Source organism: Mandrillus leucophaeus, unplaced genomic scaffold (genome assembly GCF_000951045.1).
Source record: "Mandrillus leucophaeus isolate KB7577 unplaced genomic scaffold, Mleu.le_1.0 Scaffold81, whole genome shotgun sequence".
Taxonomy (NCBI): Eukaryota; Metazoa; Chordata; class Mammalia; order Primates; family Cercopithecidae; genus Mandrillus; species Mandrillus leucophaeus.
The window spans coordinates 195,988-222,669 of record NW_012108808.1 but is presented as its reverse complement, the minus strand read 5'-3'; the positions used below and the strand labels follow the sequence as shown (position 1 = coordinate 222,669).

At 41.3% G+C, this 26,682-nt stretch overlaps 2 protein-coding genes across 5 annotated transcripts in view; one reads left to right on the top strand and one right to left on the bottom strand.

Annotated features, from left to right (window-relative positions):
- The window catches only part of LOC105530287 (tripartite motif-containing protein 60-like), a 23,623-nt gene extending 1,934 nt beyond the window's left edge, over positions 1-21,689 (top strand). For 3 of the 4 annotated variants that reach the window (XM_011967765.1, XM_011967764.1, XM_011967766.1), the window contains exon 3: positions 5,381-7,430. In XM_011967765.1, coding sequence (XP_011823155.1) covers positions 5,718-7,130 — 1,413 coding nt within the window. In that variant the 5' untranslated portion in view covers positions 5,381-5,717 and the 3' untranslated portion in view covers positions 7,131-7,430. Of the gene's footprint in view, positions 1-5,380; positions 7,431-21,046; positions 21,168-21,373 lie in introns of those variants that run through there. The other variant, XR_001004623.1, reaches the window with a different exon arrangement.
- Positions 18,560-19,210, bottom strand: FAM218A (family with sequence similarity 218, member A). The gene is given in 1 exon segment (XM_011967767.1): positions 18,560-19,210. A coding segment is annotated over 1 exon segment (519 nt). The 3' UTR covers positions 18,560-18,691.
- Positions 21,690-26,682: the final 4,993 nt, after the last annotated feature.

The following is a 26,682-nucleotide window of genomic DNA, read 5'->3' as shown; positions in this document are numbered from 1 at the left end:
GGGGTTTCACCGTGTTAGCCAGGATGGTCTCGATCTCCTGACCTTGTGATCCGCCCGCCTCAGCCTCCCAAAGTGCTGGGATTACAGGCGTGAGCAACCGCGCCCAGCTTTTTTTTTTTTTTTTTAAGATGGAGTTTTGCTCTTGTCACCCAGGCTGGAGTGCAATGGCACCATCTCAGCGCACTGCAACCTCTGCCCCGGGATTGGAGCCATTCTCCTGCCTCAGCCTCTCCAGTAGCTGGGACTACAGGCGCGCCACCATGCCCGGCTAATTTTTGTATTTTTAGTAGAGACAGGGTTTCACCATGGTGTCCAGGCTGGACTTGAACACCTGACCTCAGGTGATCCACCCGCCTTGGCCTCCCAAAGTGCTGGGATTACAAGTGTGAGCCACCACACCCAGCTGGGCAAGATTCTTAAAACTTCTTCAGGCTCAATATTTCCAATCTCTGAGCACCCTGTGCACCCTCACTCCATTCCCATGTACTTTCTAACTTTCTTGTTCTGCTCAACAATACCCATTTGAAAGTATTAAGCAAGTATTGGGAGTTACCATAGCCACATTTAGTGTGGGCAGGTGAGAAGAGTGGTTTGTAAGAGACAGTATTCTGGCCGGGCGCGGTGGCTCAAGCCTGTAATCCCAGCACTTTGGGAGGCCGAGACGGGCGGATCACGAGGTCAGGAGATCGAGACCATCCTGGCTAACACGGTGAAACCCCGTCTCTACTAAAAAATACAAAAAACTAGCCGGGCGCGGTGGCGGGCGCCTGTAGTCCCAGCTACTCGGGAGGCTGAGGCAGGAGAATGGCGTGAACCCGGGAGGCGGAGCTTGCAGTGAGCTGAGATCCGGCCTCTGCACTCCAGCCTGGGCGGCAGAGCGAGACTCCGTCTCAAAAAAAAAAAAAAAAACAGTATTCTTTTTCTTTTCCTATTCTTTCTTTTCCTTTTGTAGAGATGGGATTTTGCCATGTTGCTCAGGCTGGTCTTGAACTCTTGGGCTCAAGCGATCCACCCAGCTTGGCCTCCCAAAGTTCTGGGAATACAGTCCTGAAGCCACCACTCCCGGCCATTATTCTATGTTTTCTGTAGTGTTGTGTTAGAATTTTTCACAAGTTACTCTCATCCCTGGATATACACAGGGCATTGGTTCCAGGGCACCCTGAAGATACTGAAATCCATGAATGCTCAAGACCAGTGGATGCAGGTTCTGCATCCCAGGAATACTGTATTTTCGGTTCTATCTGAAGTTAATTGTGTTAGTGGATGCTGAACTTCCTGATATGGAGGGCTATTTAAAATAAAGAATGTATTTTAAAATTCTAAAACTTTTGTCTTACTCCAAAATTAGTATAGGAAAATTTTCTGAAGCATACCACTACTACAGTGAGCCTTTGGAAGTTACTGCCATTACTAATCATTTCAGGACTAGCAACCTTACAAGACATGACAGCTTTTAGGTGAAATGTCAATGTGCTGCTTTTTTGAGACGGAGCCTTGCTCTATTGCCCAGGCTGGAGTGCAGTGGCACAATCTCTGCTCACTGCAACCTCTGCCTCCTGGGTTCAAGCAATTCTTCTGCCTCAGTCTTCCAAGTAGGTGGAATTATGGGCATGTGCACCACTGCCAGCTAAGTTTTGGATTTTTAGGAGAGATGAGGTTTTACCACGTTGGCCAGGCTGGTTCTCGAACTTCTGACCTCAAGTGATACGCTGCCTTGGCCTCCCAAAGTGCTGGGATTACAGGTGTGAGCCACCACGCCTGGCCCAATGTGCTTTATATGTAAGTAAATATAGGTATCTCTATATATGTATTACATATAATACATAAACTATAATACGCTATAATATAAGTCTGTGGATTCAGCTAAATTTGTATGACCTCTTGAGAGATTTTCTGAGATAGTCCTATAATACTTTTTATTGTACATGTGTTAAATGCCAAGGACTATGACAAGTGTCTTACATAATTTATTCATTTATGCTTAAAATCTGAAATAGTATTATTTCCTACTTTCTGAAAAGTGAAACTCAGAGAAATTAACTTGACCAAGTACATGCAGCTAACTGTTTGAATTGGATGAAAACCCAATTCTATTAGGTATTGTTAGCTCTCAGTTTGCATTTTATGTGTTTTCTCTAGTGTAGTGTTGGATCAGCAAGCCCATTTTTCCCTGTTAAAATATTTGGGATGCATTATTAAATATGAGCTACTGAACATATCAAATAGGAAAAATGTAAGTTGATTTGATATATAGAGGGATGCATAGGATGCTGTGAGAGCGTAAAGAAGGAGCACTACAACTTAGTGATTGAGTATCATGCCAGTGGTTATGCCAATTAGCGTAATGTTGGATAAGCATGTTCAAATTCTCATAGACTGCACTTTTACAGCTCTAGGCTTTTACAGCTCTAATTGAGGATAACAGCTCCTAACTTATGGAGTTGTTCTGATGGTTTAATTGAACCTGTGACTACATGGAAGATGCTTAGCATAGTACCTGACATATAATTATCCTTGAGGACATGTCTCTTGGACTGAGTCTCTAGAAGGACCAAAACTTAGTCCTAGGAAAGAAGTGAGGGTAGGGTAATCTAAGCAGAAAGTGGTTTTTGCAGAAGTGGGAAAGCATGATACCTATGTTTGTTTGTTTGTTTTCGTTAAGTACTTTGGGGGGACTGTAGCCAGATGAAGATAATGAAATATGAAGGGTTCTGAATGGTGAGCTAAGGGTGAAAAACTGTCCTGACTTGTGGGGAGTTATAAACAGATTGTTATGCGGGGAAACAAAATTTAATTCGTTTGAAAAGTGAAGGCCTGAGGAACAAGTTAAATGATATCAAGAAGCAATAGGCATGTTGGGCGCGGTGGCTCATGCCTGTAATCCCAGCACTTTGGGAGGCCGAAGTGGGCCGACCACAGGGTCCAGAGTTCAAGACTAGCCTGGACAACATGGCAAAACCCTGTCTCCACTAAAGTTACAAAAATTAGCCGGGTGTGGTGGCACATGCCTGTAGTCCCAGCTACTCAGGAGGCTGAGGCAGGAGAATCACTTGAACCCTGGAGGTGGAGGCTGCAGTGAACCAAGATCGCGCCACTGCACTCCAGCCTGGGCCACAGGCTCCACCAAAAAAAAAAAAAAAAAAGCAATAGGCAAATCTTGAATTTGGGGTAGTCTAGGACAAAGGTGGATTTAGGGTGCGTTATTCTAGATTGAAAAAGATTTAAAAGAACTAATAAGCAAATGCAATACATGGCTCTTGCTTGGATCCAGATTCTCATACATCTGACAGAAAGCTCCTTTGGTCAAGAATTAACTACCATTTACATGATATTCTTATAACAAAAAGAGGTTGTTATACTTCCCATTTTACAGGTCAAAGAAATGCAATTCAAAAAAAGACACATTGATTTTCTAAAGATACACAGTAAATAACTGAGCCAGGATTCAAATCTGGTGTCCTCTCAATAATGTTAGTGCTTACATTGTTAAATACTGCCTCCTGTAACATGTTGTGATAGCTTTTGCTTGTGCAGCCCTAGGATACTGAGTTAAAACTTTGTTTGGGAATAATTGATACATGGTGACTTTCTAGGGCTACTGCATTTTTTCCTATTCTGCTAGTCTAAAAAGAATGTCTGTATAGTAAAATAACTTGCTAGGTCACCAAGACAGAGCCAATTTCACATGTCAAAACCATGCATATGATATTACTCTCACTGTCATTGGGTTATGAGGAAAGTGAGAAGAAGAAGAAGAGTTGAGAAGTGTCTAGGGAAAGAGGGTGAAGGGGAAAAAATACTGTATTGATGGTTAGGTGGCTTGCAAGCTTTGATGGAGGAATTTGACTTGCTTAAAATCGGGTACCTGTGGGTGTCTTGAAAGCAAGCCAGGAAGTTGTTCTGCCTCACTCTTGTTTTGAAGTGTGAAACTTACAGAAAGATTGAAAGGGTATGCATCCTTATACCTTTTCCCTGGATTCACCCCCATTGTTAACTGTTTGCTACATTCATATTTTCTCTATTTATACATATACATATACATATATATATATTATATATATACACACTTCTTTTTTTCTTTTGAGACAGAGTTTCACTGTCGCCCAGGCTGGAGTGCGATGGTGCGATCTCAGCTCACCACAACCTCCTCCTCTCAGGTTCAAGTGATTCTCCTGCCTCAGCCTCCTGAGTAGCTGGGATTACAGGCATGTGCCACCATACCCAGCTAATTCTGTATTTTAAGTAGAGACAGGATTTCTCCATGTTGTTCAGCCTGGTTTAGAACACCTGACCTCAGGTAATCTGCCTGCCTTGGCCTCCCAAAGTGCTGGGATTACAGGCGTGAGCCACCGCACTTGGCTATACATTTTTTTAAATTGTTGAACCTTCGGGAACCTTTGGAAACCTTCGGAAAGCTTCAGGCTTCCAGAAGGCTTCCCGCTGTGCATCAATATATATATCTCCTAACAACAAGGGCATTTTACTTCTTACTGTGATAATTTTATTGTGCTCAATTTAACACTGGTACGACAGTATGTGATACACAGTCCATACTAAGAATCTCACATTTATTCGTTCCCAACGGTTTTTTTTTTTTGGGGGGGGTGGGGGGAGATAGAGTTTCGCTCTGTCACCGAGAGCCATGCTGCAGTCTCAGCTCCCTGCCATGTCTGCCTCCCAGGTTCCAGTGGTTCTCCTGCCTCAGCCTCCCAAGCAGCTGGGATTACAGGCACATGCCACCATGCCCAGCTAATTTTTTGTGTTTTTGGTAGAGATGGGGTTTCACCATGTTAGCCAGGATGCTCTTGAACTCCTGGCCTTAAGGGAGCCGAGCGCCTTGGCCCCGCAAAGTGCTGGGATTACAGGAGTGAGCCACCATACCCAGCCTGTTGCCAGCATTTTTTTGTTTTGTTTTGTTTTTATTTCAAGATCTCAGATGCAATCAGAGGTCACACATTGTATTTCTCATGTTTGTTTCCTCTCCTTAAATCTAGAAACCTTTTTTTATGCTTGTTTTTCCTGACATTGATATTTTTGAAGAATGCATACCAGTTGTCTTATAAGAATGCTCCACAATCTGAATTAATTTTCTCATGGTTAGCTTGAAGGTCAATATTTTTGGAAAGAATATTATACAGGCAATGTTGTATACTTGCCATAGCATCCTATCAGGAAGCCCATAAGTTTGTCCCATATTTTTTAGTTTTTTTTTAAAAAAATAAGTAATGTATGGGGTGAATCTCTGCAGTATTAATATCTTGTTTTTCCAAGAACTTCTACCCAGTGATTTTAGCATTCATTGATGATTCTTGTGTGAATGTTTAATACATTTGTGATTATGGAATCAGATTTTAAACGTGGTGTCTTTTCTCACTCATAGGAAGGATTCCCTGTCTTGGATGTGAGTCTGCTTTCTTGAAGAAAACTTGACTTTATTTCATTCAGTGGGAAGAGCAGCAGCACAGCTATTAAGTTCTAATATGCAATTGGCTGCAAGCTGTGAGGTGTTCGTGGCAGTAGACTCTGAAGCTAAGGAGCTGAGGGCTTAACAAGTTTCTAGAAGCTGCCATTAACATGCCAAGTCAGTAAAACTGAAAGCTGGCCAGATTTCAACGTCTGGGGAGGATATCCACTGCGTACTGGGTCGTGAGCTCTAGAGAGCTACACCTTGCTAAAATAAAAGAATTATCTTACCTACTATCTTTGTTCAAGGCTCAATGGAATTTGTGGCGGCCCTGGCTGACCTCCGAGCAGAGGCTAGCTGTCCCATCTGTCTGGACTACTTGAAAGACCCAGTGACCATCAGCTGCGGCCATAACTTCTGTCTCTCCTGCATCATTATGTCCTGGAAGGATCTAGATGATAGTTTCCCCTGCCCCTTTTGCCACTTTTGCTGTCCAGAAAGGAAATTTGTAAGCAATCCCCAGCTGGGTAGTTTGACTGAACTTGCTAAGCAACTCCAGATAAGAAGCAAGAGGAAGAGGCAGGAAGAGAAGCATGTGTGTAACAAGCATAATCAGCTTTTGACTTTCTTCTGTCAGAAAGACCTAGAGCTTTTATGTCCAAGGTGCAGTTTCTCCACTGATCACCAGCATCACTGTGTTTGGCCCATAAAGAAGGCTGCCTTGTATCATAGGAAGAAACTGGAGGAATATAATGCACCGTGGAAGGAGAGAGTGGAACTAATTGAAAAAGTCATAACTATGCAAACCAGAAAATCACTGGAACTGAAGAAACAGGTAAAACATAGGGCAGAAGAAGTCAAGTCTGAATTTGAGCAACTTAGGTTATTTCTGCAAAATCAGCAAGAGACTGTTCTTAGGCAATTACAAGATGAAGAGATGGATATTTTAGCACAACTAAATGAAAGCCTAACAAAATTTTCAGATTATACCTCCTCATTAAAATATCTCCTAAAGGAGATAGAGAGCATACATGTGAAGTCAGAACTGGAATTACTGGCTAATGTTAAGGATATCTATCACAGATATAAAAATTTAAAATTCCCTGAACCTTTTTCATTCAAATTAAAAGAATATGGTTACCATCTGCCTCCACAATATTCTGGCCTAAACAAAATCATCAAGCGATTTCAAGTAGATGTAATTCTAGATCCTGAAACAGCACATCGTAAACTTATAGTCTCAGAAGATAGAAAAACTGTGCGGTATGGAAATACAACACAAAACTTACCTCGTAACCCAAGAAGATTTTATCTCCTGCCAGCTGTCCTGGGTTCTAAGGGATATAGCTGTGGCAGGCAGTACTGGGAAGTAGAAGTGAAAGACAAGCCTGAATGGATTCTTGGTGTCTGTAATGACTCTCTTCCCAGAAGGAGGAAGAGTCAACCAATTTTAGTACAGGATGGACTATGGGGAATTTGGCGATCTAGTCAGAATAATTATATTGTATTGGGCCATAAGGAAATTATTCTGCTGCCCAAAGTAACACCTAGTAAGATTGGCATTTTCTTAGACTATGAAATGAATGAGGTTTCCTTTTATAATTTGAATGATAGATCTCTTCTCTATACTTTTAATGATGATTTTACAGGAGCACTTTGGCCTTATTTTTATACTGGAACTGACTCAGGACCTCTTAAAATTTCTACAGTAACAGATTCTGAATGAACTATTAGAAGACTCATTTTCTTTCACCTATTGGACATAACTGAGCCAGTGAATCTAGTTTTGGCCATTGTGTAATTTGTCCAGTTTTTCCCTTAAAAACAACATTTTTTATCTCAGTTTCAGCAACTTCTAAAAAATGTGATTATGGGACCTACTTTATGATAAATTATGGGGTCAATGACAAGGTAGTTTAGAAAGTCTACAGTAAAATACTTGAAAAATCTATTACTGAATAAATGTATTATGTAAGAAAATATATTACTTTTGTAATTGCCAATAAAAGCCCAATAATTTTTTTCTGTATTATATACTTTTAAGAAAGATTAAGTCTTTATTAAAGGCATTCATCATTACTCTTGGACTACCTGCTATTTAAATATAGCCTCTTTTTCTTCTTTTCTTTTTCCTCTTCTCCCCTCCCCTCTCCTTTTTTCGTTGCCCAGTGCAATGGCTGGGATCTCTGCTCACTGCAGCCTTCGTCTCCCAGGGTCAAGCAATTCTCCTGCCTCAGCCTCCCAAGTAGCTGGGATTATAGGTTTGTACCACCACACCCAGCTAATTTTTGTATTTTTAATAGAGACGGGGTTTCACCATGTTGGTCAGGCTAGTGTCGAACTCCTGACCTCCAGTGATTCACCTGCCTTGCCCTCCCAATGTGCTGGGATTACAGGTGTGAGCCACTGCGCTGAGCCAGGTAGCTACTTTGAACCTTTTTTTTTTTTTAATTAAAGTTTTTATTTTTCTATTTTGCCCAGGGTGGTGTTGACCTCAAGCAGTTCTCCTGCCTTAGCCTCTCAAAGCACTGGGATTACAGGCATGAACCACCATGTCCAGTGCCACTTTCACCTTGCATTTGTCTACCTCCATTTTTTTTTTTTTTTTTTTTTTGAGACCATCTCACTCACTCTCTCGCCAGGCTGAAGTGCAGTGGTGTGATCTCGGCTCATTGCGAGCTCCGCCTCCCGGGTTCACACCATTCTCCTGCCTCAGCTTCCTGAGTAGCTAGGACTACAGGTGCCTGGCACTATGCCCGGCTAACTTTTTTGTATTTTTAGTAGAGACAGGGTTTCACCATGTTAGCCAGGATGGTCTCGATCTGACCTTGTGATCCACCTGCCTCTCAAAGTGCTGAGATTACAGGTGTGAGTCACCACGCCTGGCCCTACCTCTGTATTTCTAAGTAACTTACTTTATTTTTTATTTTGTGTGCCTTTGTCAGTATTGCCTTAGTCCTATAGAAAATAAGATGGCACTCTTACGTGTTCCTCTGCCACACACACAACCAGTAGATAATCTGTTCCCACTGGACAGAGTACCCTCTAGTGCTGTGCAGCTACAGTCCTTCACTTTGGGAACTGATCTCTAGTCTCAGAATCCATCTTAACTTAGTTGCATGTTTTCCTCAGGTTTATTCTGTTAATTCAGGCATTAACATCTTTCAATAGATCACAGATGGATGACATTTGGAAAAACTTGTGTCAACAAAAAAGACTAGAGCTTTTGATGGGATTATGTTTTATCTTTTTAGATTAATATGGAGAAAACTGACATATCAGCTAGTAGACATAACTGAGACAGTGAATCTATTCCATGCATTTTTATGTAATTGTCTGGAATTTAGTTTTTAGTGTATGTGTATTTAACATCTTTTGTCAGATTTGTCCTTAAGTATTTAATTTTTTATGTTGATTATTTCAATTCTAATTGTTCATTACTAGTATATAGAAAACTAATTTTTGAATATTAATCTTATTTCCTATAGCTTGCTAAACTCATTTTTAGTAGCTCTTGTTTAGATTCCATTGGATTTTCCGTAGAGATAGTCGTGTCATGGGCAGGTAAAGACATCTGTATCTCTTCCTGTGTTATATAGATTTTTTTTTGATAGAGCCTCACTCTGTCACCCACATTGTAGTGCAGTGGCATGAATGATCTCGTCTCACTGCAACCTCTGCCTCCTGGGTTCAAGCAGTTCTGGAGCCTCAGCACCGCCCCCTCTCCACCCCAAGTAGCTGGGATTGCGGGTGCCCGCCACCATGCCCGGCTGATTTTTGTATTTTTAGTAGAGATGGGGTTTCATCATGTTGGCCAGGCTGGTCTGGATCTCCTGACCTCAGGTGATCCACCCATTCTGGCCTCCCAAAGTGCTGGAATTACAGACATGAGCCACCGCACCCAGCCCAAAAGCACAATTTTTAAAAATCTAAGTTTAATCTTTGAATTATTGTTCACAAAATTTATTTGAATTACAAATATTGCTCTGTAACCACTTTTGCTAGTTTTTCAGAGGCAGCCACTTTGAACTCCTCAGCTCTTTTGGTATTTGCTTTTATAGTCACTAAATCACGTTCCAGTAATACCCCTGGATTTTTCAGTTTGAAGTGTTAAAATATGATGTCCCACTTTGGAAAACAAGAATTTGGAACAGGCTTCACCTTGTGGCCCTCTTCTAATAGAATTTCTCATTTTTGTTTTAGAATATTTTCTCACATTTATTTTGACTATTTCAATACCATTCATTTCTGAGCCATGTATTGTCAAGTGATTTCCTTTTTGCTTTTTCTATAACTGTTTCCTGTAGTTAATACTTATCTAATCTTCAATATGCTTTGTATTCCATGTTCTTCTTCTTATTCATTCATTCCCAAACTGTCTGCTGCAGTTGTCTAGTTTTCTGAATTCATTTAAAGGCATGTGGCTTTACACCATTTTCATCTTGCAGAATGCTCTCAAGGAGCCCTCTCATCTGCAACGCAGGCACCTTTGTTCACTAAGCCAGCTGCTCAGGTATCTTGAAGATATTCTTGGCATCTCTTGGATTGTTTTACCTGTCTATGTTTTTCCATTTGGAAGTTGGTTTCTTGTTTAATTGGAGCACATCCTTAAGTAGTTTTCTAATAAGGTATATGAGAAATAAAGTTTTTGAGACCTTTGTATCTGAAAATGTCTTTAGTCTATCCTGATATTTAACCAGAAGTTTATCAGGGCCTAGAATTATAGTTTTAAAACAATTCACTCTTATGTATTTTTAACCTTTTAAATTGGGAAATATAATGTTGTGATATTTACAATGTATTATGAAATACATTAAGGCCAGGTGCGGTGGCTCATGCCTGTAATCCCAACACTTTGGGAGGCCGAGGCAGGCAGATCAGGTCAGGAGTTCGAGACTATCCTGGCTAACACAGTGAAACCCCGTCTCTACTAAAAATTCAAAAAATTAGCCGGGCTTGGTGGCATGCACCTATAGTCCCAGCTACTCGGTAGGCTGAGGCAGAAGAATCACTTGAACTCGGGGGGCAGAAGGTGCAGTGAGCTGAAATCGCGCCACTGCACTCCAGCCTGGGTATCATCTCAAAAAATTAAAAAAAAAATACAAAAAATGACACATTAGCATAGGCAGAATTCTATAAGCATGAGATTTAATCAATACATTACGTAGATTTGGTCATGAACTCACACCCAAGATCAGCTGGCCTTATAATGGATAAATTTAAGCTCCAGGTGCTATTGTAACGCTTCAGTTTAAGTTTTTTGTTTTTGGCTTTTTTGAGATGGAGGCTCGCTCTGTTGTCCAGGCTGGAGTGCAGTGGTGCAGTCTCAGCTTACTGCAGCCTCCCTCTCCTGGGTTCAAGCAACTCTCACGCCTTAGCCTCTGGAATAGTTGGAGTTACAGACTTGCGCCACCGCGCCCGGTCAATTTTTGTAATTTTAGTAGAGATGGGCTTTCACCAGGTTGGCCAGGCTGGCCTCAAACTCCTGATCTCAAGTGATCCACCCGCCTCAGCTTCCCAACGTGCTGGGATTCCAGGTGTGAGCCACTGCAACCAGCCAGTTATTTTACACCAATTCAGAGCAAATTACACGTCTCCTGGTTGAATTACAATAATTAGTAGACATCAAAAATAGGATGACATTGGTGAAATAAGTGTTATTAGAGATACATGGGTCCACTGAAATAGTCAAAGATCTATAAACTCAGTGGCTTCCGTGGACAAGAAAACAGTCATAGTTTAAAGACAGAATCATTTCTGTAAGTGAAAAGAGTTTTGTAAATGAAGAATGTAGAATGATGTATTTCCAGCATCCCTACTCTGCACTCCCCTTGCCAGTCTCTGGTTACTTAATAATTCTACCACCAACCTTGTGTACCAAGAAATCATCACTATAATATTCTTACCCCATTTCCCCTACATAATCAGGCTTCCTAATTGTTCAATCCCTTACTCATTGCTGAAACTAAGGCACTGAGATACTGGAAAGAGCATGCATTTGAAATCCTATACTAGGTTGGGCAGTTTGTGGCAGTTATCAATATATTGCCTCTATCTTTATCTTTTCAAAGCATCAGCTTTGATTTTGTTGATTTTTCTCTAGTTTCCAATTTTCAGTTTTACTGAGTTGTTTCAATTTTTATTTTTGTCCTTCCGTATGCTTTACATTTAAAAGCTCTCCATCTCCTTTTTTTCCTCTAGTTTCTTTCTTTTCTTTCTTTCTTTCTTTTTTTTTTTTTTTTTTTTTGAGATGGAGTCTCACTCTGTTGCCCAGGCTGGAGTGCAGTGGTGCGATCTTGGCTCATTGCAAGTTCTGCCTCCTGGGTTCATGCCATTCTCCGATCTCAGCCTCCTGAGTAGCTGCGACTACAGGCGCCCGCCACCACGCCCAGCAATTTTTTGTATTTTTAGTAGAGATGGGATTTCATCATGTTAGCCAGGATGGTCTCGATCTCCTGACCTCGTGATCCGCCTGCCTCAGCCTCCCAAAGTGCTGAGATTACAGGCATGAGCCACTGTGCCCGGCCATTTTTCTCTAGTTTCTTAAGGTAAAGGGTTAAGTTACTGATTTTAGATTTTTTTCTAATATATGTTATAAATTTAATGCTATAAATTTCACTCTAAATACTGCTTTAGCTGTGTTACACAAACATTGACATATTGTATTTTTATTTTTATTTTGCTCAAAATATTTATTTAATTTCCCTGAGACTCTTTGACCCAAGGGGTATTTAGAAGTGTAGTAGTTTTAACTTTTTTGTGGATTTTCCAGAGATTTTTCTGTACTATTATAATTTTGTACAGTCTGATAATATAGTTTGTGTGATTTCTTTTTTTTCTTTTTTCCCTGAGACAGTGTTTCACTCTTGTTGCCCATGCTGGAGTGCAATGGCACAATGTCGCCTACTGGGTTCAAGCGATTCTCCTGTCTCAGCCTCCCGATTAGCTGGGATTACAGGTGCACACCATCACACCTAGCTAATTTTTGTATTTTTAGTAGATACGAGGTTTCTCCATGTTGGCCAAGCTGGTCTCGAACTCCTGACCTCGGGTGATCTGCCTGCCTTGGCCCCCTAAAGTGTTGGGATTACAGGCGTGAGCCACCATGCCCTGTCATTTGTGTGATTTCTATTCTTTAAATGTGTGAAGGCATGTTCCATAGCCCATGATGTGGTTTATCTTGGTGAGTGTCCCACAGGAACTTGAAAATAATGCTTATTTTGAGTTCTCTGTTTTTAGTTTTTACTGGAGACAAGATCTCACCAATGTTGCCCAGGTTTGTCTCAAACTCCCGGCCCCAAGTGATCCACCCAACTTGGACTTCAAAAGTGCTAGGATTGGCCAGGCGTGGTGGCTCAAGCCTGTAATCCCAGCACTTTGGGAGGCCGAGACGGGCGGATCACGAGGTCAGGAGATCGAGATCATCCTGGCTAATGGTGAAACCCCGTCGTTACTAAAAAATACAAAAAACTAGCTGGGCGAGGTGGCGGACACCTGTAGTCCCAGCTACTCGGGAGGCTGAGGCAGGAGAATGGTGTAAACCTGGGAGGCGGAGCTTGCGGTGAGCTGAGATCTGGCCACTGCACTCCAGCCTGGGCGACAGAGTGAGACTCTGTCTCAAAAAAAAAAAAAAAAAAAAAGTGCTAGGATTAAAACAGGGTCTGACTATATTGCCCAGGCTGGCATTCAATAGCCTATTCATAGGCACAATCATAGCCCACAGCAGCCCCAAACTCCTACTCTAAAGAGATCTTCCTGCCTCAGTCTCCTGAATAGCTGGACTACAGGTGCACTCCACCATGCCTGGCTTCTCTCGGTTTAATCAAGCATGTTTTAGGATTACATTTTAATCTCTTCTATTAACTTATTTTATACATCTTTTAAGAACATTTTCAGTGGTTCTCCCAGGGTTTATAGTATACATTTTAAAATAATTTGGGGCCTCCTTTAAATGAATTATACTGTTTCCCTTTCAGTATAAGAACCTTGTAATAGTATATTCCCAATTCTCACTGATCCTTTGTGGTCTTGTATTCATACAATACTTTTACATATGCTGGAAAAACGCCATATATTATTGTTTTAAACTGCTAGTTATCTTTTAGAGCAATTACCTTTATTTTATTTTTATACACTTTATTTCTTTGTGTAAACACAAGCTTCTGACATGTATAATATACCTTTGGTCCGAAGTACTTTTATTAACATTTCTTGTAGTGTCCACTTGATGGCAATGAATTCCCTCCATTTTATTTTTTCTAAGTATTTCGACTTAGAAATTTTGATAAATATGCTAATTGGTTACAGAATTGTGAGTTGGCAGGGTTTTTTAATTTACAGAAGTAATATCATCTCCTTGATTTCACATTTTCTGATGAGAGGTCTGTTGTAATTCTTATCCTCCTTCCTTTGTCAGTAGTCATGCACTGCAAAACAGTGGTTCAGCCCCTGACCGCATACATGACAGTGGTCCTATCAGATTAGAAAACTATTTTTACCGAACTTTTTCTATGCTTAGATACACAAATATTTGCCATTGTATTACAATTGTCTATAGTATTCAGTACAGTAACTTGCTGTACAGGTTTATAGGCTTGGAGCATTAGGCTGTACCGTGTAGCTTACAGGCATAATAAGCTACACAACTGCAATCTAGGTTTGTGTAACATACTCTATGACGTTCACAGAATGATGAAATCGTCCTATGACGTACTTCTCAGAACATATTCCCATAGTTAATGTATGCATGGCAGTAATGTGGTTTTTTACTTGGGCTGCCTTGAAAACTGTTTTTGATTTTAATTTTCAGCAGTTTCAATTTGATTGATATACCTATGTTTGGGGATTTGCTATCATTTTTCTTGTTTTGGGTTTGTTTGGTGTTTTTTGATATTCATTATGCTTATTGATCTCTGGGCTTCTTGGTTCTGGAGTTTTGATGTCTGTAACTAAATTCTTGGCCTTTTTTTTTTTTCCAGATATTTTTCTGCTTTTTTTTATTTTTAAATTTTTATTTATTTTTGCCATCATTTCCTAGTGATGAGATTTCTTCTTTCTGAGATTCCAAGTATCCACAAACGACGCCATTTGATACTGTCCCACAGTGCTTAGGCTCTCGTTTGTATTCTTTTCACTTTATATTTCAGTTTGGGTAATTTATCTATCTTCAAGTTCACTGATTATTTCCCTCAGTGTGTTGAGGGTACTAATGAGCCCATTGAAGGCATCTTCATCTCTTTTCTGTGGTTTTCATTGCTAGCATTTCCATTTGATTTTATAGTTTCCAACTCTCTGATAAAATTATCTATCTGATCCTGCATGTTGTCTTTATTTTCTGCCAAAGCCTTTAATATATAAATTATTGTTCTTTTTCTTTTTCTTTTTTTTGCCTGAGAGTTCTTACTTTGTGTCATAGCTTAGTCTGGTTCTGAATGTTTTGTTTCGTCAGAGTATGGTTTATTGTCCTCTTACATTGTCTTTTTGTATGCCTTATGTTTTGTGTGTTTTTTTTTTTCTTTTGTAAAAACCAGACATGTATAGGGAAATATATACTGAGGTAAATATATGTGTACATATTTTTTTGAGCCAGAGTCTCACTCTGCCACCCAGGTTTCAGTGCAGTAGCACCATCTTGGCTCACTACGACCTCTGCTTCCTGGTTTCAAGTGATTTTCCTGCCACAGCCTCCTGAATAGCTGGGATTATAGGTATGTGTCACCACGCCCGTCTAATTTTTGTATATTCAGTAGAGATGGGGATTCTCCATGTGGGTCAGGCTGGTCTTGAATTCCTGACCTCAGGTGCTCCGCCTGCCTCTGGCCTCCCAAAGTGCTGGGATTATTACGGGCATGAGCCACCACACCCAGCTGGTAAATATTTTTATATTTGTAGATTATATTAGTTTTATAGGGAATACCCTAATAAGGTATCACAAACTGGGTGGTTTACGTAACAGGAAATTTCCTTTTTTTTGAGACAGAGTCTTACTTTGTCACCCAGATTGGAGTGCAGTGGTGCCATCTTGGCTCACTGCAACCTCCAACCCTTGGGTTCAAGCAAATCTCCTGCCTCAGCCTCCCAAGTAGCTGGGATTACAGGAGCCTGCTGCCGCATCTGGGTAATTTTTTTTTTTTTTTTTTGGATTTTTAGTAGAGGCAGAGTTTTGTCATCTTGGCAAGGCTGGTCTTGAACTTCTGACCTCGTGATCCCCCCACCTCAGCCTCAAAAAGTGATGGGATTACGGGTGTGAGCCATCGCGCCCAGCCCATAACAGGAAATTTATTGTCTCATAGTTCCAGAGACTGGGTCCAAATTATGGGTGTTGGCAGGATTGATTTGTACTGAGGGCTGTGATACAGAATTGCTTCCATGCCTCCAGGTTCTATTGTGTTGCTGCCAATGTTTGGCATTCCTTGGCTGGTAGATGCATCACTTCAATGGCATTCCCTTGTATTTCCTCATATAATCTTCCTCTATGCATATCTTTGTGTCAAAATGTCATCTTTTTATAAGGACAACAGTGATACTGGATTAAGGCCCACCCTAATGACCTCATTTTAACCTATTACCTTCTAAAGACCTAATTTCCAAATAAGGTCACATCTAAAGTACTGGAGTTAGCACTTCAACATACTTTTTTGGGAAAACACAATTCAACCAATAGCAGAGATGAACGTATTTCCCTTCTGTTAGGCCTGTAGGGAGGGTATGTTTGTATTAATCGAGCTAGAGGTTAGGCAGAGTTTGAAGTTTGTTATTTCTATGGTTACCCTTAGTGCATTCAAGGCTTCACACTCCCCTAATGATGTCTCTTTCATTTCTCAAACTGGATTCTACTGTTATTTTTACTCAACTCCTGTTAGTGTGGTTTTGGGAGTTGGGGAAGTCCATGTTTTCCAGTGTTCTGATTGAGTATGAGTCGTGGTCAGGCTCTCTGACCTCTGGTCTCAGGCATGTGTGGCCTTCACAAATGTTCTTGACCCTCTTCCAGATGTGATGCTGGGCCTAGCACACATTCCCACATCTCACAGCACACAGGGAAATGACTGGCACATCTTCCAAGTCCCCTTTCTCAGGAAACTACCTGGTGATACGCTCACCAAAAGAAGGGAAGAAAACTAAGAAGGGAAACAAGGGACTCAGACAACAATAGACTTAAAACCTCTGGACATAAGACAGAAGATAAAAGATAATTCTTAGGGTTATGGAAACATGAAAGGCCTCACAGGATAGCTGTGCATCATGTTCAAATTTCAGTTAATGCTAAGATGATAGAGAGCTTCCGGAGATTGAGCGCTACAAAGAAAATGAATAAAATCAACAAATTACATGTCAAGTTTACTTTTATTGAGAGGAACTTTGGAGATTAGCAGATATGGGGCTGAAAGAGAAAAACAGAAAATGCAACAAGTAAGAAATCAGGCAATTTTGATCACAGTAAACAAAATTTGTGGGCCAGGTGCGGTGGCTCACGCCTGTAATCCTAGAACTTTGGGAGGCCAAGGTGGGTGGATTAGAGGTCAGGAGATCAAGACCACCCTGGCTAACACGGTGAAACCCTGTCTCTACTAAAAATACAAAAAATTAACCGGGCATGGTGGTGGGCACCTGTAGTCACAGCTACTCGGGAGGCTGAGGCCAGAGAATGGCGTGAACCCGGGAGGCGGAGCTTGCAGTGAGCTGAGATTGCACCACTGCACTCCAGCCTGGGCGACAGAGCGAGGCTCTGTCTCAAAAAAAAAAAAAAAAATTTGTGTATCAAATAAATTATAATTATAGTACCTAAGTGGCTCAGCTGTGAACAATTATATAGTCGTATGAACATCCAATTATATTACCATAGTTGGATGTTTGTGGAGAAAGATAGAGTATGTGCCTGGGTGGTGCGAGAGACCTAAATTCTCAGTTTACCTAATAGAATATTAATTTAAAATGTCTAACATTAGACATATTGCAGTTATGGAGAAATAGCAAGGTCACTGGAGTAAATCATGCCTCTGTTTAACAGCAATTTGGTGTAGGATGGCATGACCCAGGAGGTTTTTGTTTTTATATAAGCCTGTTTTGTTGTTGGACTGAACTCATAGCTCTCTATATAATTTTGACAAAATTCATAATGTGGAAAGCATTGAATTATTGACTGTGTAATACCATCTTTCATCTTAGAACATCAAAAGTACTTTACAATTTATTCCCATTACATCTCTGAAGAGTAGGCATGTCTAATACTGTTTTATTGATAGTTGCTAAAATAATGAAAGAAAAAAACTTTCTTCTGCTTATAAGTGGCAGACAGAATTCAGAATTGAAGAGCTCCTCTTCTATTAAATAAGACACAAAATAGCTTTCAAGTAATTCATCCTTCATAATCTATTACTGTACAGATTATAAGAGGTTAGAAATCATACTCTGTGTGAAACACAGCCTAAGTAGTTTCATAAAAATATCACTTGAAGAAAAGATATGAGACCTGGCATTCAAGTTATAAGATCAAACCTAATCTCCTTCATTGTCCAGAAAAATCCTAGTATTACTGGGTTTTACTTTTAATAGAACGATTGCCACTCTATGTACTGTAATTACTTTGGCAAAGTTATTACATTTCTGTAGCTGAATACTAAAGCATGAATCCTATTGTGACGGTGTCTTTTTCCATCTCTTGGGAAGCCAGTTCTAACAAACAAACAACTCTATTGTATCTATCCAGTTTGATTTTGTCCTCTTTCTCTTCCTCCTAATAATACCAGCCTTAATCTTTTTTGGATCATGAGTTTTTGTGGTGTCTTTCCAAATCTCACTGTATTCTATCTTCAGAGATAAAAGATTATGACTTTGTTTCAGAATCTAGAGTCAGATCTACGTAAAATGAATTAAGAATGTTTTGTCGACCATAATGTTGTGGCGGAAGTCTAGAATCATCATCCCTTGTTAAAATGAAAAAGCTCATAAAGTTTTTATCTTAATACCTGTTATTGATACATACCCTTATATCAGTTACTAATTATCTGAGTGAATAGTTTGCTATCTCACTTATTAGAGCTTTAAGTAAGAAAACATGGTCTGAAAGTTTTGTTTTCATCTAGTGTATCATAACCTATTTATATTTTCAGGTTTTCAGAACTGCATCTTATTCATTTTCCGAATAAAGCATAAAGCGCTCAAAGTCAGAGTTTACTTTCTTCCTCTAATATTCGACTGTCTTCGGTAGCATTAATGTATTTTTAGTTAACATAACTATTGGTTTAGTTTTGGCTTATTTAAAGCATTTCACACTTGCTGTTTCGGAGGTCAGATGTCCCCTGTGAGCTTCTTCCTTGAGGCAGCCTGCTCTACAGGAGAGGTGAGTCCAGCGGGAAGACAGCCCACTGCAGACCAAACAAACCATCTAGTCCTTGTCACAAAAAGAGGCTGGAACCTGATGGTGATTCTCTTCCTGACTTTTCCTGGTGGTCCTTCTGACTTGGAGTGGCCTGGCAATTTCAGTGCCGTGACAGCCAGAATGTTGCCACTAAAATTCCTCTCTGGGCAGCATGAGTGACTGACAGGGCACGCGGAGAAAACGATTCGCTTTCCCCAGGCTTGGTGGAGCGACTGCTGTTGGACGAGTGTGGTCGTCTCAGGATCTCTGAGCAAAGAGACACTGCCAAGGCGGCGGTTGTTCAACATTTAAGGTATGTTAGGGAGACCCGAAGCCCTGCACCAGGAACGCAGTTTAGTTCGCCCAGCCCACCCTGCAGGGCTGCCTCTCCAGGCGCTGGGTCCGGGGAGAAGAGGGCAGCTGCCACGCCGCACTACGCATCCTTCCATCCACTGTGGTACCTGACGCTGCCCCCGGTCTCCAAAGTCGAGCTCCACCTCCGCGGTCTCACCTGGAAGTCGAAGCCCAGAGAAGGTGCCGGCCGCGGCCAATCACTGTTAAGCCGCCCCCACTTCCGCTACGGACTCGCGCAGCCTCCTGGGCCAAACGCTGCAGTGCTTGGGGCGCCGAGGCCTCCAGAGAGCTGTGTGTTCTGTGAGAAGTTCGCATTCTCAAGGAACCTCAGCTGTTTGGTTTGCTCTTCTGCCACCCACCCCTACCTGTGCCAGACTGAGGGCTCTCCCTGCCCCACCTTAACAGAAGAGAATTCCAGGTGCTGTTTTAATTTATTGAATCTTACTTATAACTGGTTGGAGAAAAATGTGGTTATATCACACTGAACAGCTTATTAAAAGTTACAGTATCACTATGATAATTGAGATATTGTCTTTTAGGGAATAAATAATGAAATTATAAGATGAAATATATAAGATGTCTGGGAATTTGCTCCATTGGCAGAAGTTGGTGGGGTTATAAAGACTGTTAATTCAAATGATAGAAGTTGGTTTCTTTTTATGTGTAGGTTCTTCATAATGTTCTCTCTACTATTGTGGATGCACGAAATACTCCACAATTTAAAAGCTTCCTTTCGTGGCCGGCATGGCAGCTCATGCCTGTAATCCCAGCACTTTGGTAGGCTGTGGGCGGATCATATGAGCTCTGGAGTTTGAGATCAGCCAGGCCAACCTGGTGAAACCCCATCTCTACAAAAAATACAAAAATTAGCCTGGCATATTGGCCCGTCCCTGTGGTCTCAGCTACATCGGAGGCTGAGGTGGGAAAATCGCTTGAACCGGGGAAGCCAAGGTTGCAGTGAGCCAGGATGGCACCACTGCACCCAAGTCTGGACGACAGAACGAGACCCTGTCTCAAAAAAATAAAAATAAATAAGCAAAAGATTTATTTCAAAAGTCTAATCATGTTTCAGCGTTATCAATGCCTCGTTCCAGAAAATCTCATTTCTCTTACTCTTTTCTTTGAGCCGCCTCCCCGCTTTCAGTCCACCTCAGGGCTTTCAGATTCTGTCTCCTTTTCTCTTCCCCCTCACAGTTGTCCCTAATCTTAATCGATTTTCCATCCTCTACCAATCCTATCTCCTTTCCTGTCTGCACCCTTTTTTAATCTCATAAAACTGCCAAATTAGTTTAAACTGGGATTGAGGAAAGACCGAGACCAGGCATTGTGCTTCCATCTGGGCGTGTGTCCGTTGTGTGGATCCCAGGCCTGGTCTCAGATTACCTGAGTCACCTGGGGTCACCTGGGGCTGGTTCCTTGATCCCCCTCTTCACCCTGTAGTGGTCACATGAAAACAAGGACAATCAACCTCAATTGGACTGCAGTGGCAAGATTGTAGCTCACTGTATCCTCAAACTCCTGACCTCAAGCAATCTTCCTGCCTGGGCCTCCGTGCTACTCAGGTTGCCGTCTTGAGCCATTGAGCTCAACCTGGACAAATTTTTTTAAAACAGGATTTGGTGTGGTACTGAACTCAAGATATTCCAAGAATGGTTTGTGTTTCTCATACTTCTGTTGACTGTTTAATGGTAGATATGCTGATTATGCAGAACAGTTCAGACATAATTAGATGTAATTAGGGCAAACCAGCATGAGGCCCCTTATGAGAAGTCCAAATCTGTGATTGTTATACAACATACAAAAGAACTTTCTCATATACGAGTCAGAGTAAAGAATAAACCGCATAGGTATATGTGTAGGATATGTATATGCCACTATAATACCATTACACACACACACACACACACACACATATATATATATATTTTAAGATGGAGTCTCCCTCTGTCACCAGGCTGGAGTGCAGTTGTGCGATCTCAGCTCACTCCAACCTCCGCCTCCCAGGTTCACACGATTCTCCTGCCTCTGGCTCCCGAGTAGCTGGGACTACAGGCACGCGCCACCAAGCCCAGCTAATTTTTGTATTTCTAGTAGAGACAGGGTTTCACCATGTTGGCCAGATGGTCTCGATCTCTTGAACTTTGTGATCTGCCTGCCTCGGCCTCCCAAAATGCTGGGATTACAGGCGTGAGCCACCATGCTAGGCCAATAAAATTTTAAGTAAATATAAAAACATATTTATATTTTATTTTTTGTAGAGATGGTTGTCCAGTCTGGTCTGGAACTCCTGACCTCAAGCAATCCTCCTGCTTTGACCTCCCAGACTGCTGAGATTATAGCCATGCTGCCAGCCATGTGTAGGGTATGTATATGTTCATATAATACCATAAAATTTTAATTACATTTGTAAGGTATGTAATTATATGTGTTTCTGTATAATATGTTCATATAAATATGCTAATACAAGAACATAATTGAAGTATAATCAAATATATATAATTTTAGATGTATATTGAAATATCTTTCTAAAAACACAAAACTGATGGTTGAAAAATAAAATGCATGAACTCCCCAGGGTTCCTTCTTATGTGGCTACTTTCCCCAGCTTAGGTCCAGCCAAAGGCTGCACACCCTTTACTGAGTGCAGCTCACCTGTGTCTCCTGGTGCAATCCTCACTCAGATATTCTGCTGCCAGCAGAGGGTTAGTGTAGGGTGCGGAGCCTACCTGTATTCACTTGTCAGCAGTTCACTGGGGATTGTCAGTTTTTTCCATCCTTGCAGAGCTGATGTTTCTTCCTCGATCCAGGTCAGAAGACACAACACAGTCCCTATTTCTTGTTCACCAAAATGGTGACCTCAGAATAAATTCAGTCTTATACCTTGTAGGGAGTTTTTTCCTTATGCAGTCAGCATAGGGGAAGTGACAGGTCCCAGAGGGCAATTCTGTCTTGTTCTCTGATTGCTCCTCCAGGGTCCTGGGTTGGTAAAAGGGACAGGGGTAGGGACCTGCAGAATGGTCATGAAGGGGTGGGAGCTGCGGAAGTAACACACCATGCACTGAGTGGAGCATAAGGGCAATTGCTGGGTGTCACTCTGTCACCCTGTAGTGCAGTGATGCAGTCATGGTTCACTGTAACCTGGAACTCCTGGGCTCAAGCAATCCTGCAGCCTCAACCTTCCAAATACTAGGACTGCAGGCACATATCACCATGCCCAGCTAATTTTTAAAAATTATTCTTTTTGTAGAAATGGTGTCTCACTATGTAGGCCAGGCTAGTTGGGAACTCCTGGCCTTATCCTCCTTTCTTGAACTCCCAAAGTCCTGGGATTACAGCCATGGCTCCCAGCCAGTTTTTTGTTATGCATAATGAGCCCCTTTGGACCAACTGGATTTATGCTAATGAGGTGGGTTGGGTTGGGGCCTGTGGGAGCCTCAGGATAGGGCTGCTCAACAGAAGACCAAGTGATTAGAACTTTCAGTAGGATGGTAGGGGGACCTGGAAAATAAACTTTATACAAACTCTTGAAGAATGTAATATGAGGAGCTTTGAGATTTGTGAACACTTTGAGGTGCGGGGAGGGTGGACCACCCAAAGAGGGAATGAAACTATATTTAAATATTAAATGTGATACCTATACTGCATTTACACTTTTAAAATCATTCTTTTAGTGATTTAAGATATAGATAAAATGATATGATACATGAATACTGCATTAAAATGATTTGGGGAAAGTAGAAAGAGGCTGAGTGCCTGTGAGAGCTTAATGTACTGCAATTTAGAATCTGTAGGCCTTTCTTGAAGGTGGCCCCATTAAAGATGGGTGGATTTGGAAGTAACAGCATAAGTGACCTTAAGCAAAATTTATAAATGATGAATATGTTTCCTTCAGAATCCAAACAGGGTTAAAGATACTGGGCTTGTTTTCACATTGTGGGCATTGAGAGGTTTAATAGATGTTTCTCCATAGTATCAGAGATGGAGTTGCTTTCAGTTTACCAAATAATTTTCAGGCAATTAATCAAATGAGGGGCTTGCACTGTGTGGGGGTAATGACCCATTCCCTTTGTGTAAACTCCTTTGTGAGTATTTTCATGGCTTGAATGAGTGTTTCAAATGGATCACCATGGAGGAGAATGTCATCCATTTAAATCATACCTGCTGTTCTGGAAGAAGTTGAATGAAGTTGAAATCTTCCCTACAAGGTTTGTGTGCAAAGGCAAGACTGCTGAGGTGCCCAAGATTGGTGGGTAGAGATGCATAAAATTCCTTTGAGGTAAAGGGAAAGCATGGCCAGGAAGCTGTCGAAATAGGCCTGAAAAAAAAAAAAAACTAGCCAAATCCTTAGTAGCCAGATATTTACCACTTGCTGATTGGACGGAGTAAGTCATGTCAATAACATTGGGAGAGATCATCCCATTACAGCCATCATCAATTTCACTCTGAGATGTCATACTTCTTTCAAAGTCTAAGAACACACAAAATTGGGGTTGAACGCAGAAACAGTGAGATAATCACTCCTAGGTCTTGTATCATGGGTTTCAATTCTTGAATATCCTATTTTAACTAATATTTAGCTATATTATCTCTTTTTCACTGGGGTCAGGAATATCCTTTGGATACCATTTTGTAAAGCTAGTTTGAAAATTCGAAAGAATTTAATTGCATTTATGACTTATCCTATCTCTTTTTTTCTCTTTGATATGTCATCCCAGTGTGTGCTCTGACTATGGAAAATTTAGGGAAACCAGTGATTCTCATAGTTAAAGGATACTTCTTCTACCTCCGTTTTATGTGCGGTAACATCACTAAGTGTTCATCATTTAAAATCAGAGGGATCCCTGGTTAACTAATTAGAGGCAAAGGATTACATCTATGAAAGTTTTCCAACTGATGCATTGTAACAGATGCTGAGGTTCAATCATCCAAGTTATAGAGAAAGAAAAGTCAACCAGCACCATTAAATCTTCTGTGTTGTGCAGATTCTTTTGGTAAATTTTGCATATTCAACTGGAAATTGCAAATTAGGAACTTCTGTTCCAGTTTTTTTTTTTTTTGGTCCTCTCCTTGAATCTGTAATTTGGTTTTATCTTTCTCTGTATTCCCCATTTCTCTGACTTTCATGTCCATTTTTTTTATTCTGTTTTTGTAGACATGCAATACACTTTACGGGTTGTTCCTTTTAATGTGATTATGCTTTGACAATACATAATAACCATTTAAAGTGATTATTGTCTATGACAATACTGATTGTAACACCTTGTGAAGAAGGTTCAATAGAGAAATAAGACATAAACTTTTCTGTAAACGTATTAGTGAGAGTATACACACAGGATTTGTTTTTTAAATTACAAAAGACACAGCAGAATGTCTGGACTGAGATGCATGACTCAGGGAGACATTAAAAGGGATCTGAGTCCATATTCCTGTTCTTAAATACCAAAACGTTATCTAAATTACTGACCTAGGTCAGAGAAATCTCTCAAAGAGCCTCAACCGAACTCAGTAAAAGCAGCACAAAGCAGCTGAGCTGAAAGTTCAGGCTTGTCATGGGGCACAGAGCCAGTGACAAAGCAAAGCTAAAACAGCAATTCCCTGATGGCGGCAGCCAACATCTGGACAATCCTGCTCACAATGCCCATTGTAGGGGTCAGTCTGCATATACTTTGGTTCAGTATTGAGACTGCTAATGCCAATGCCACACACTCCAAGCCCGTGTGAAATGGATTCTTACTCCTGTAATGAGGTTTATGGGGGAGAGCAGGGTGTCTACGCAGTTGGTCCAAAAGTGACTTGAGAGAGCAGGGAAAGGAGACTGGTTTGGGGCTGTGATGGTGGTCATGGGTGGGGCTGCTGAAAGGGTCCTGCACTACCAGGGACTTGCTAGGTCTGAACCTCCCATCTGCACCAACAGAGGGAGCACCCAGGGCTTTCTCATCAGCTTGTCCAGGGTGGGCAGACGGGAAGAGAGAAGAGTGAGTCCCTCCAAAAATATCAGCAGTCAAACATAAACATGGAATCAGAAGCTTTATTACAAATGCCCTCCAAGAACACAGGAAGAAAAGATAGCCACATGCAAAGGGTGCTCTAAGTAGTTCCTCACTGGCCTATGACAATATGATTGTAACAGCTTGTGAAGAAGGTGCAATAGAGAAATAGGGCATAAGCTTTTCTATAAACTTATCAGTGAAGGTGTACACATATGATCTGGGTTTTTTTGTTTTTGTTTTTTTTGAGACGGAGTCTCACTCTTTCGCCCAGGCTGGAGTGCAGTGGCGCGATCTCCGCTCACTGCAAGCTCCGCCACCTCCCGGGTTCACACCATTCTCCTGCCTCAGCCTCCTGAGAAGCTGGGACTACAGGTGCCTGCCACACGCCCGGATAACTTTTTTGTATTTTTTGTAGAGATGGGGTTTCACCGTGTTTGCCAGGATGGTCTCGATCTCCTGACCTCGTGATCCACACACCTCGGCCTCCCAAAGTGCTGGGATTACAGGCGTAAGCCACTGCGCCCGGCCTATATGATCTGGTTTCTAAATTATAAAATGAAACCTCTCCCAACTCATAGTCCAGAAAAACACCAATTTGCAAGACTTCTATATTCCTTGTACTGCATGGACTACAGAATGGCTGAATTTGCCAGCACCCCATCTGTGGAGTTGGTGATGTAAGACCATCTCTGGAAAATGTTTCTTTACGCCCACCAAGGGAGCATGCACCTGTGCCTCTCACTTCTACTTGCCAAAAGTGTCTCCCAGCATCAAAGCCGTCACAGCTCCAGACAGCTGGGTAAAAAGTAAATGATTGAGGATTATCAGTAAAGTGTGGCTTCCTCATCCTAAATATCACACTTTTTCTATCTCTTGAGATAGTAAGACTACGGTGGGCTGTTTCTGGATCTAGCATCAAATCTTCTTGAAATGTGCTCATAATTCTTTGCAGGCCAAAATACTGTGGAGGGAGACTCAAACTCTCCTTTGATTCATATGAGAAGACTGCAGGGGTTTTCAGGTTTTCATATGTGTTGTAGATGTTCTCAATACCTGTCAGCACATCCAGGTCTGCTTGAAAACACTTCTCTGTTACTTCATTTAAGAGATTCTGTAGTGTGGATGAGTGGTCTGAAATTTGTCTTGGTTTTCAGTGAGTTTTTCTTTAGCATCCTTCTCTTCAGTAAGTAATCTTGTATGAATTGCAGCTTGTTCCTTTACCAAGAAAGACTTAATTTCTTTAAATTCAGATTGTAATTCCTTCCATGTTACCGTCTTCCTTTTCACATTAAGAGATCTCAAAATTGGGACTTCACAATGCATCTTGGCATGTTCAATTTCTTTCTTTAGTGGCTTAATGTAGCTTTTGAGCTTTCTCCCATTTCTTGCTGCAGCTTGCTCAATGGGCATCAGGCAGTGATATTGGTGGTCAGAGGAGACCCTGTGCTGGGGACCCAATAGCTCCAGGTCCTTCTCACAGAACAGGGCCAGACGCTGACTGTGCTTCCCACACAGGCGCTCCTCTTCCTGCCATTTCCTCTTGCTTCTCATGGTGAGAAGCTGCTGAACCACATCAG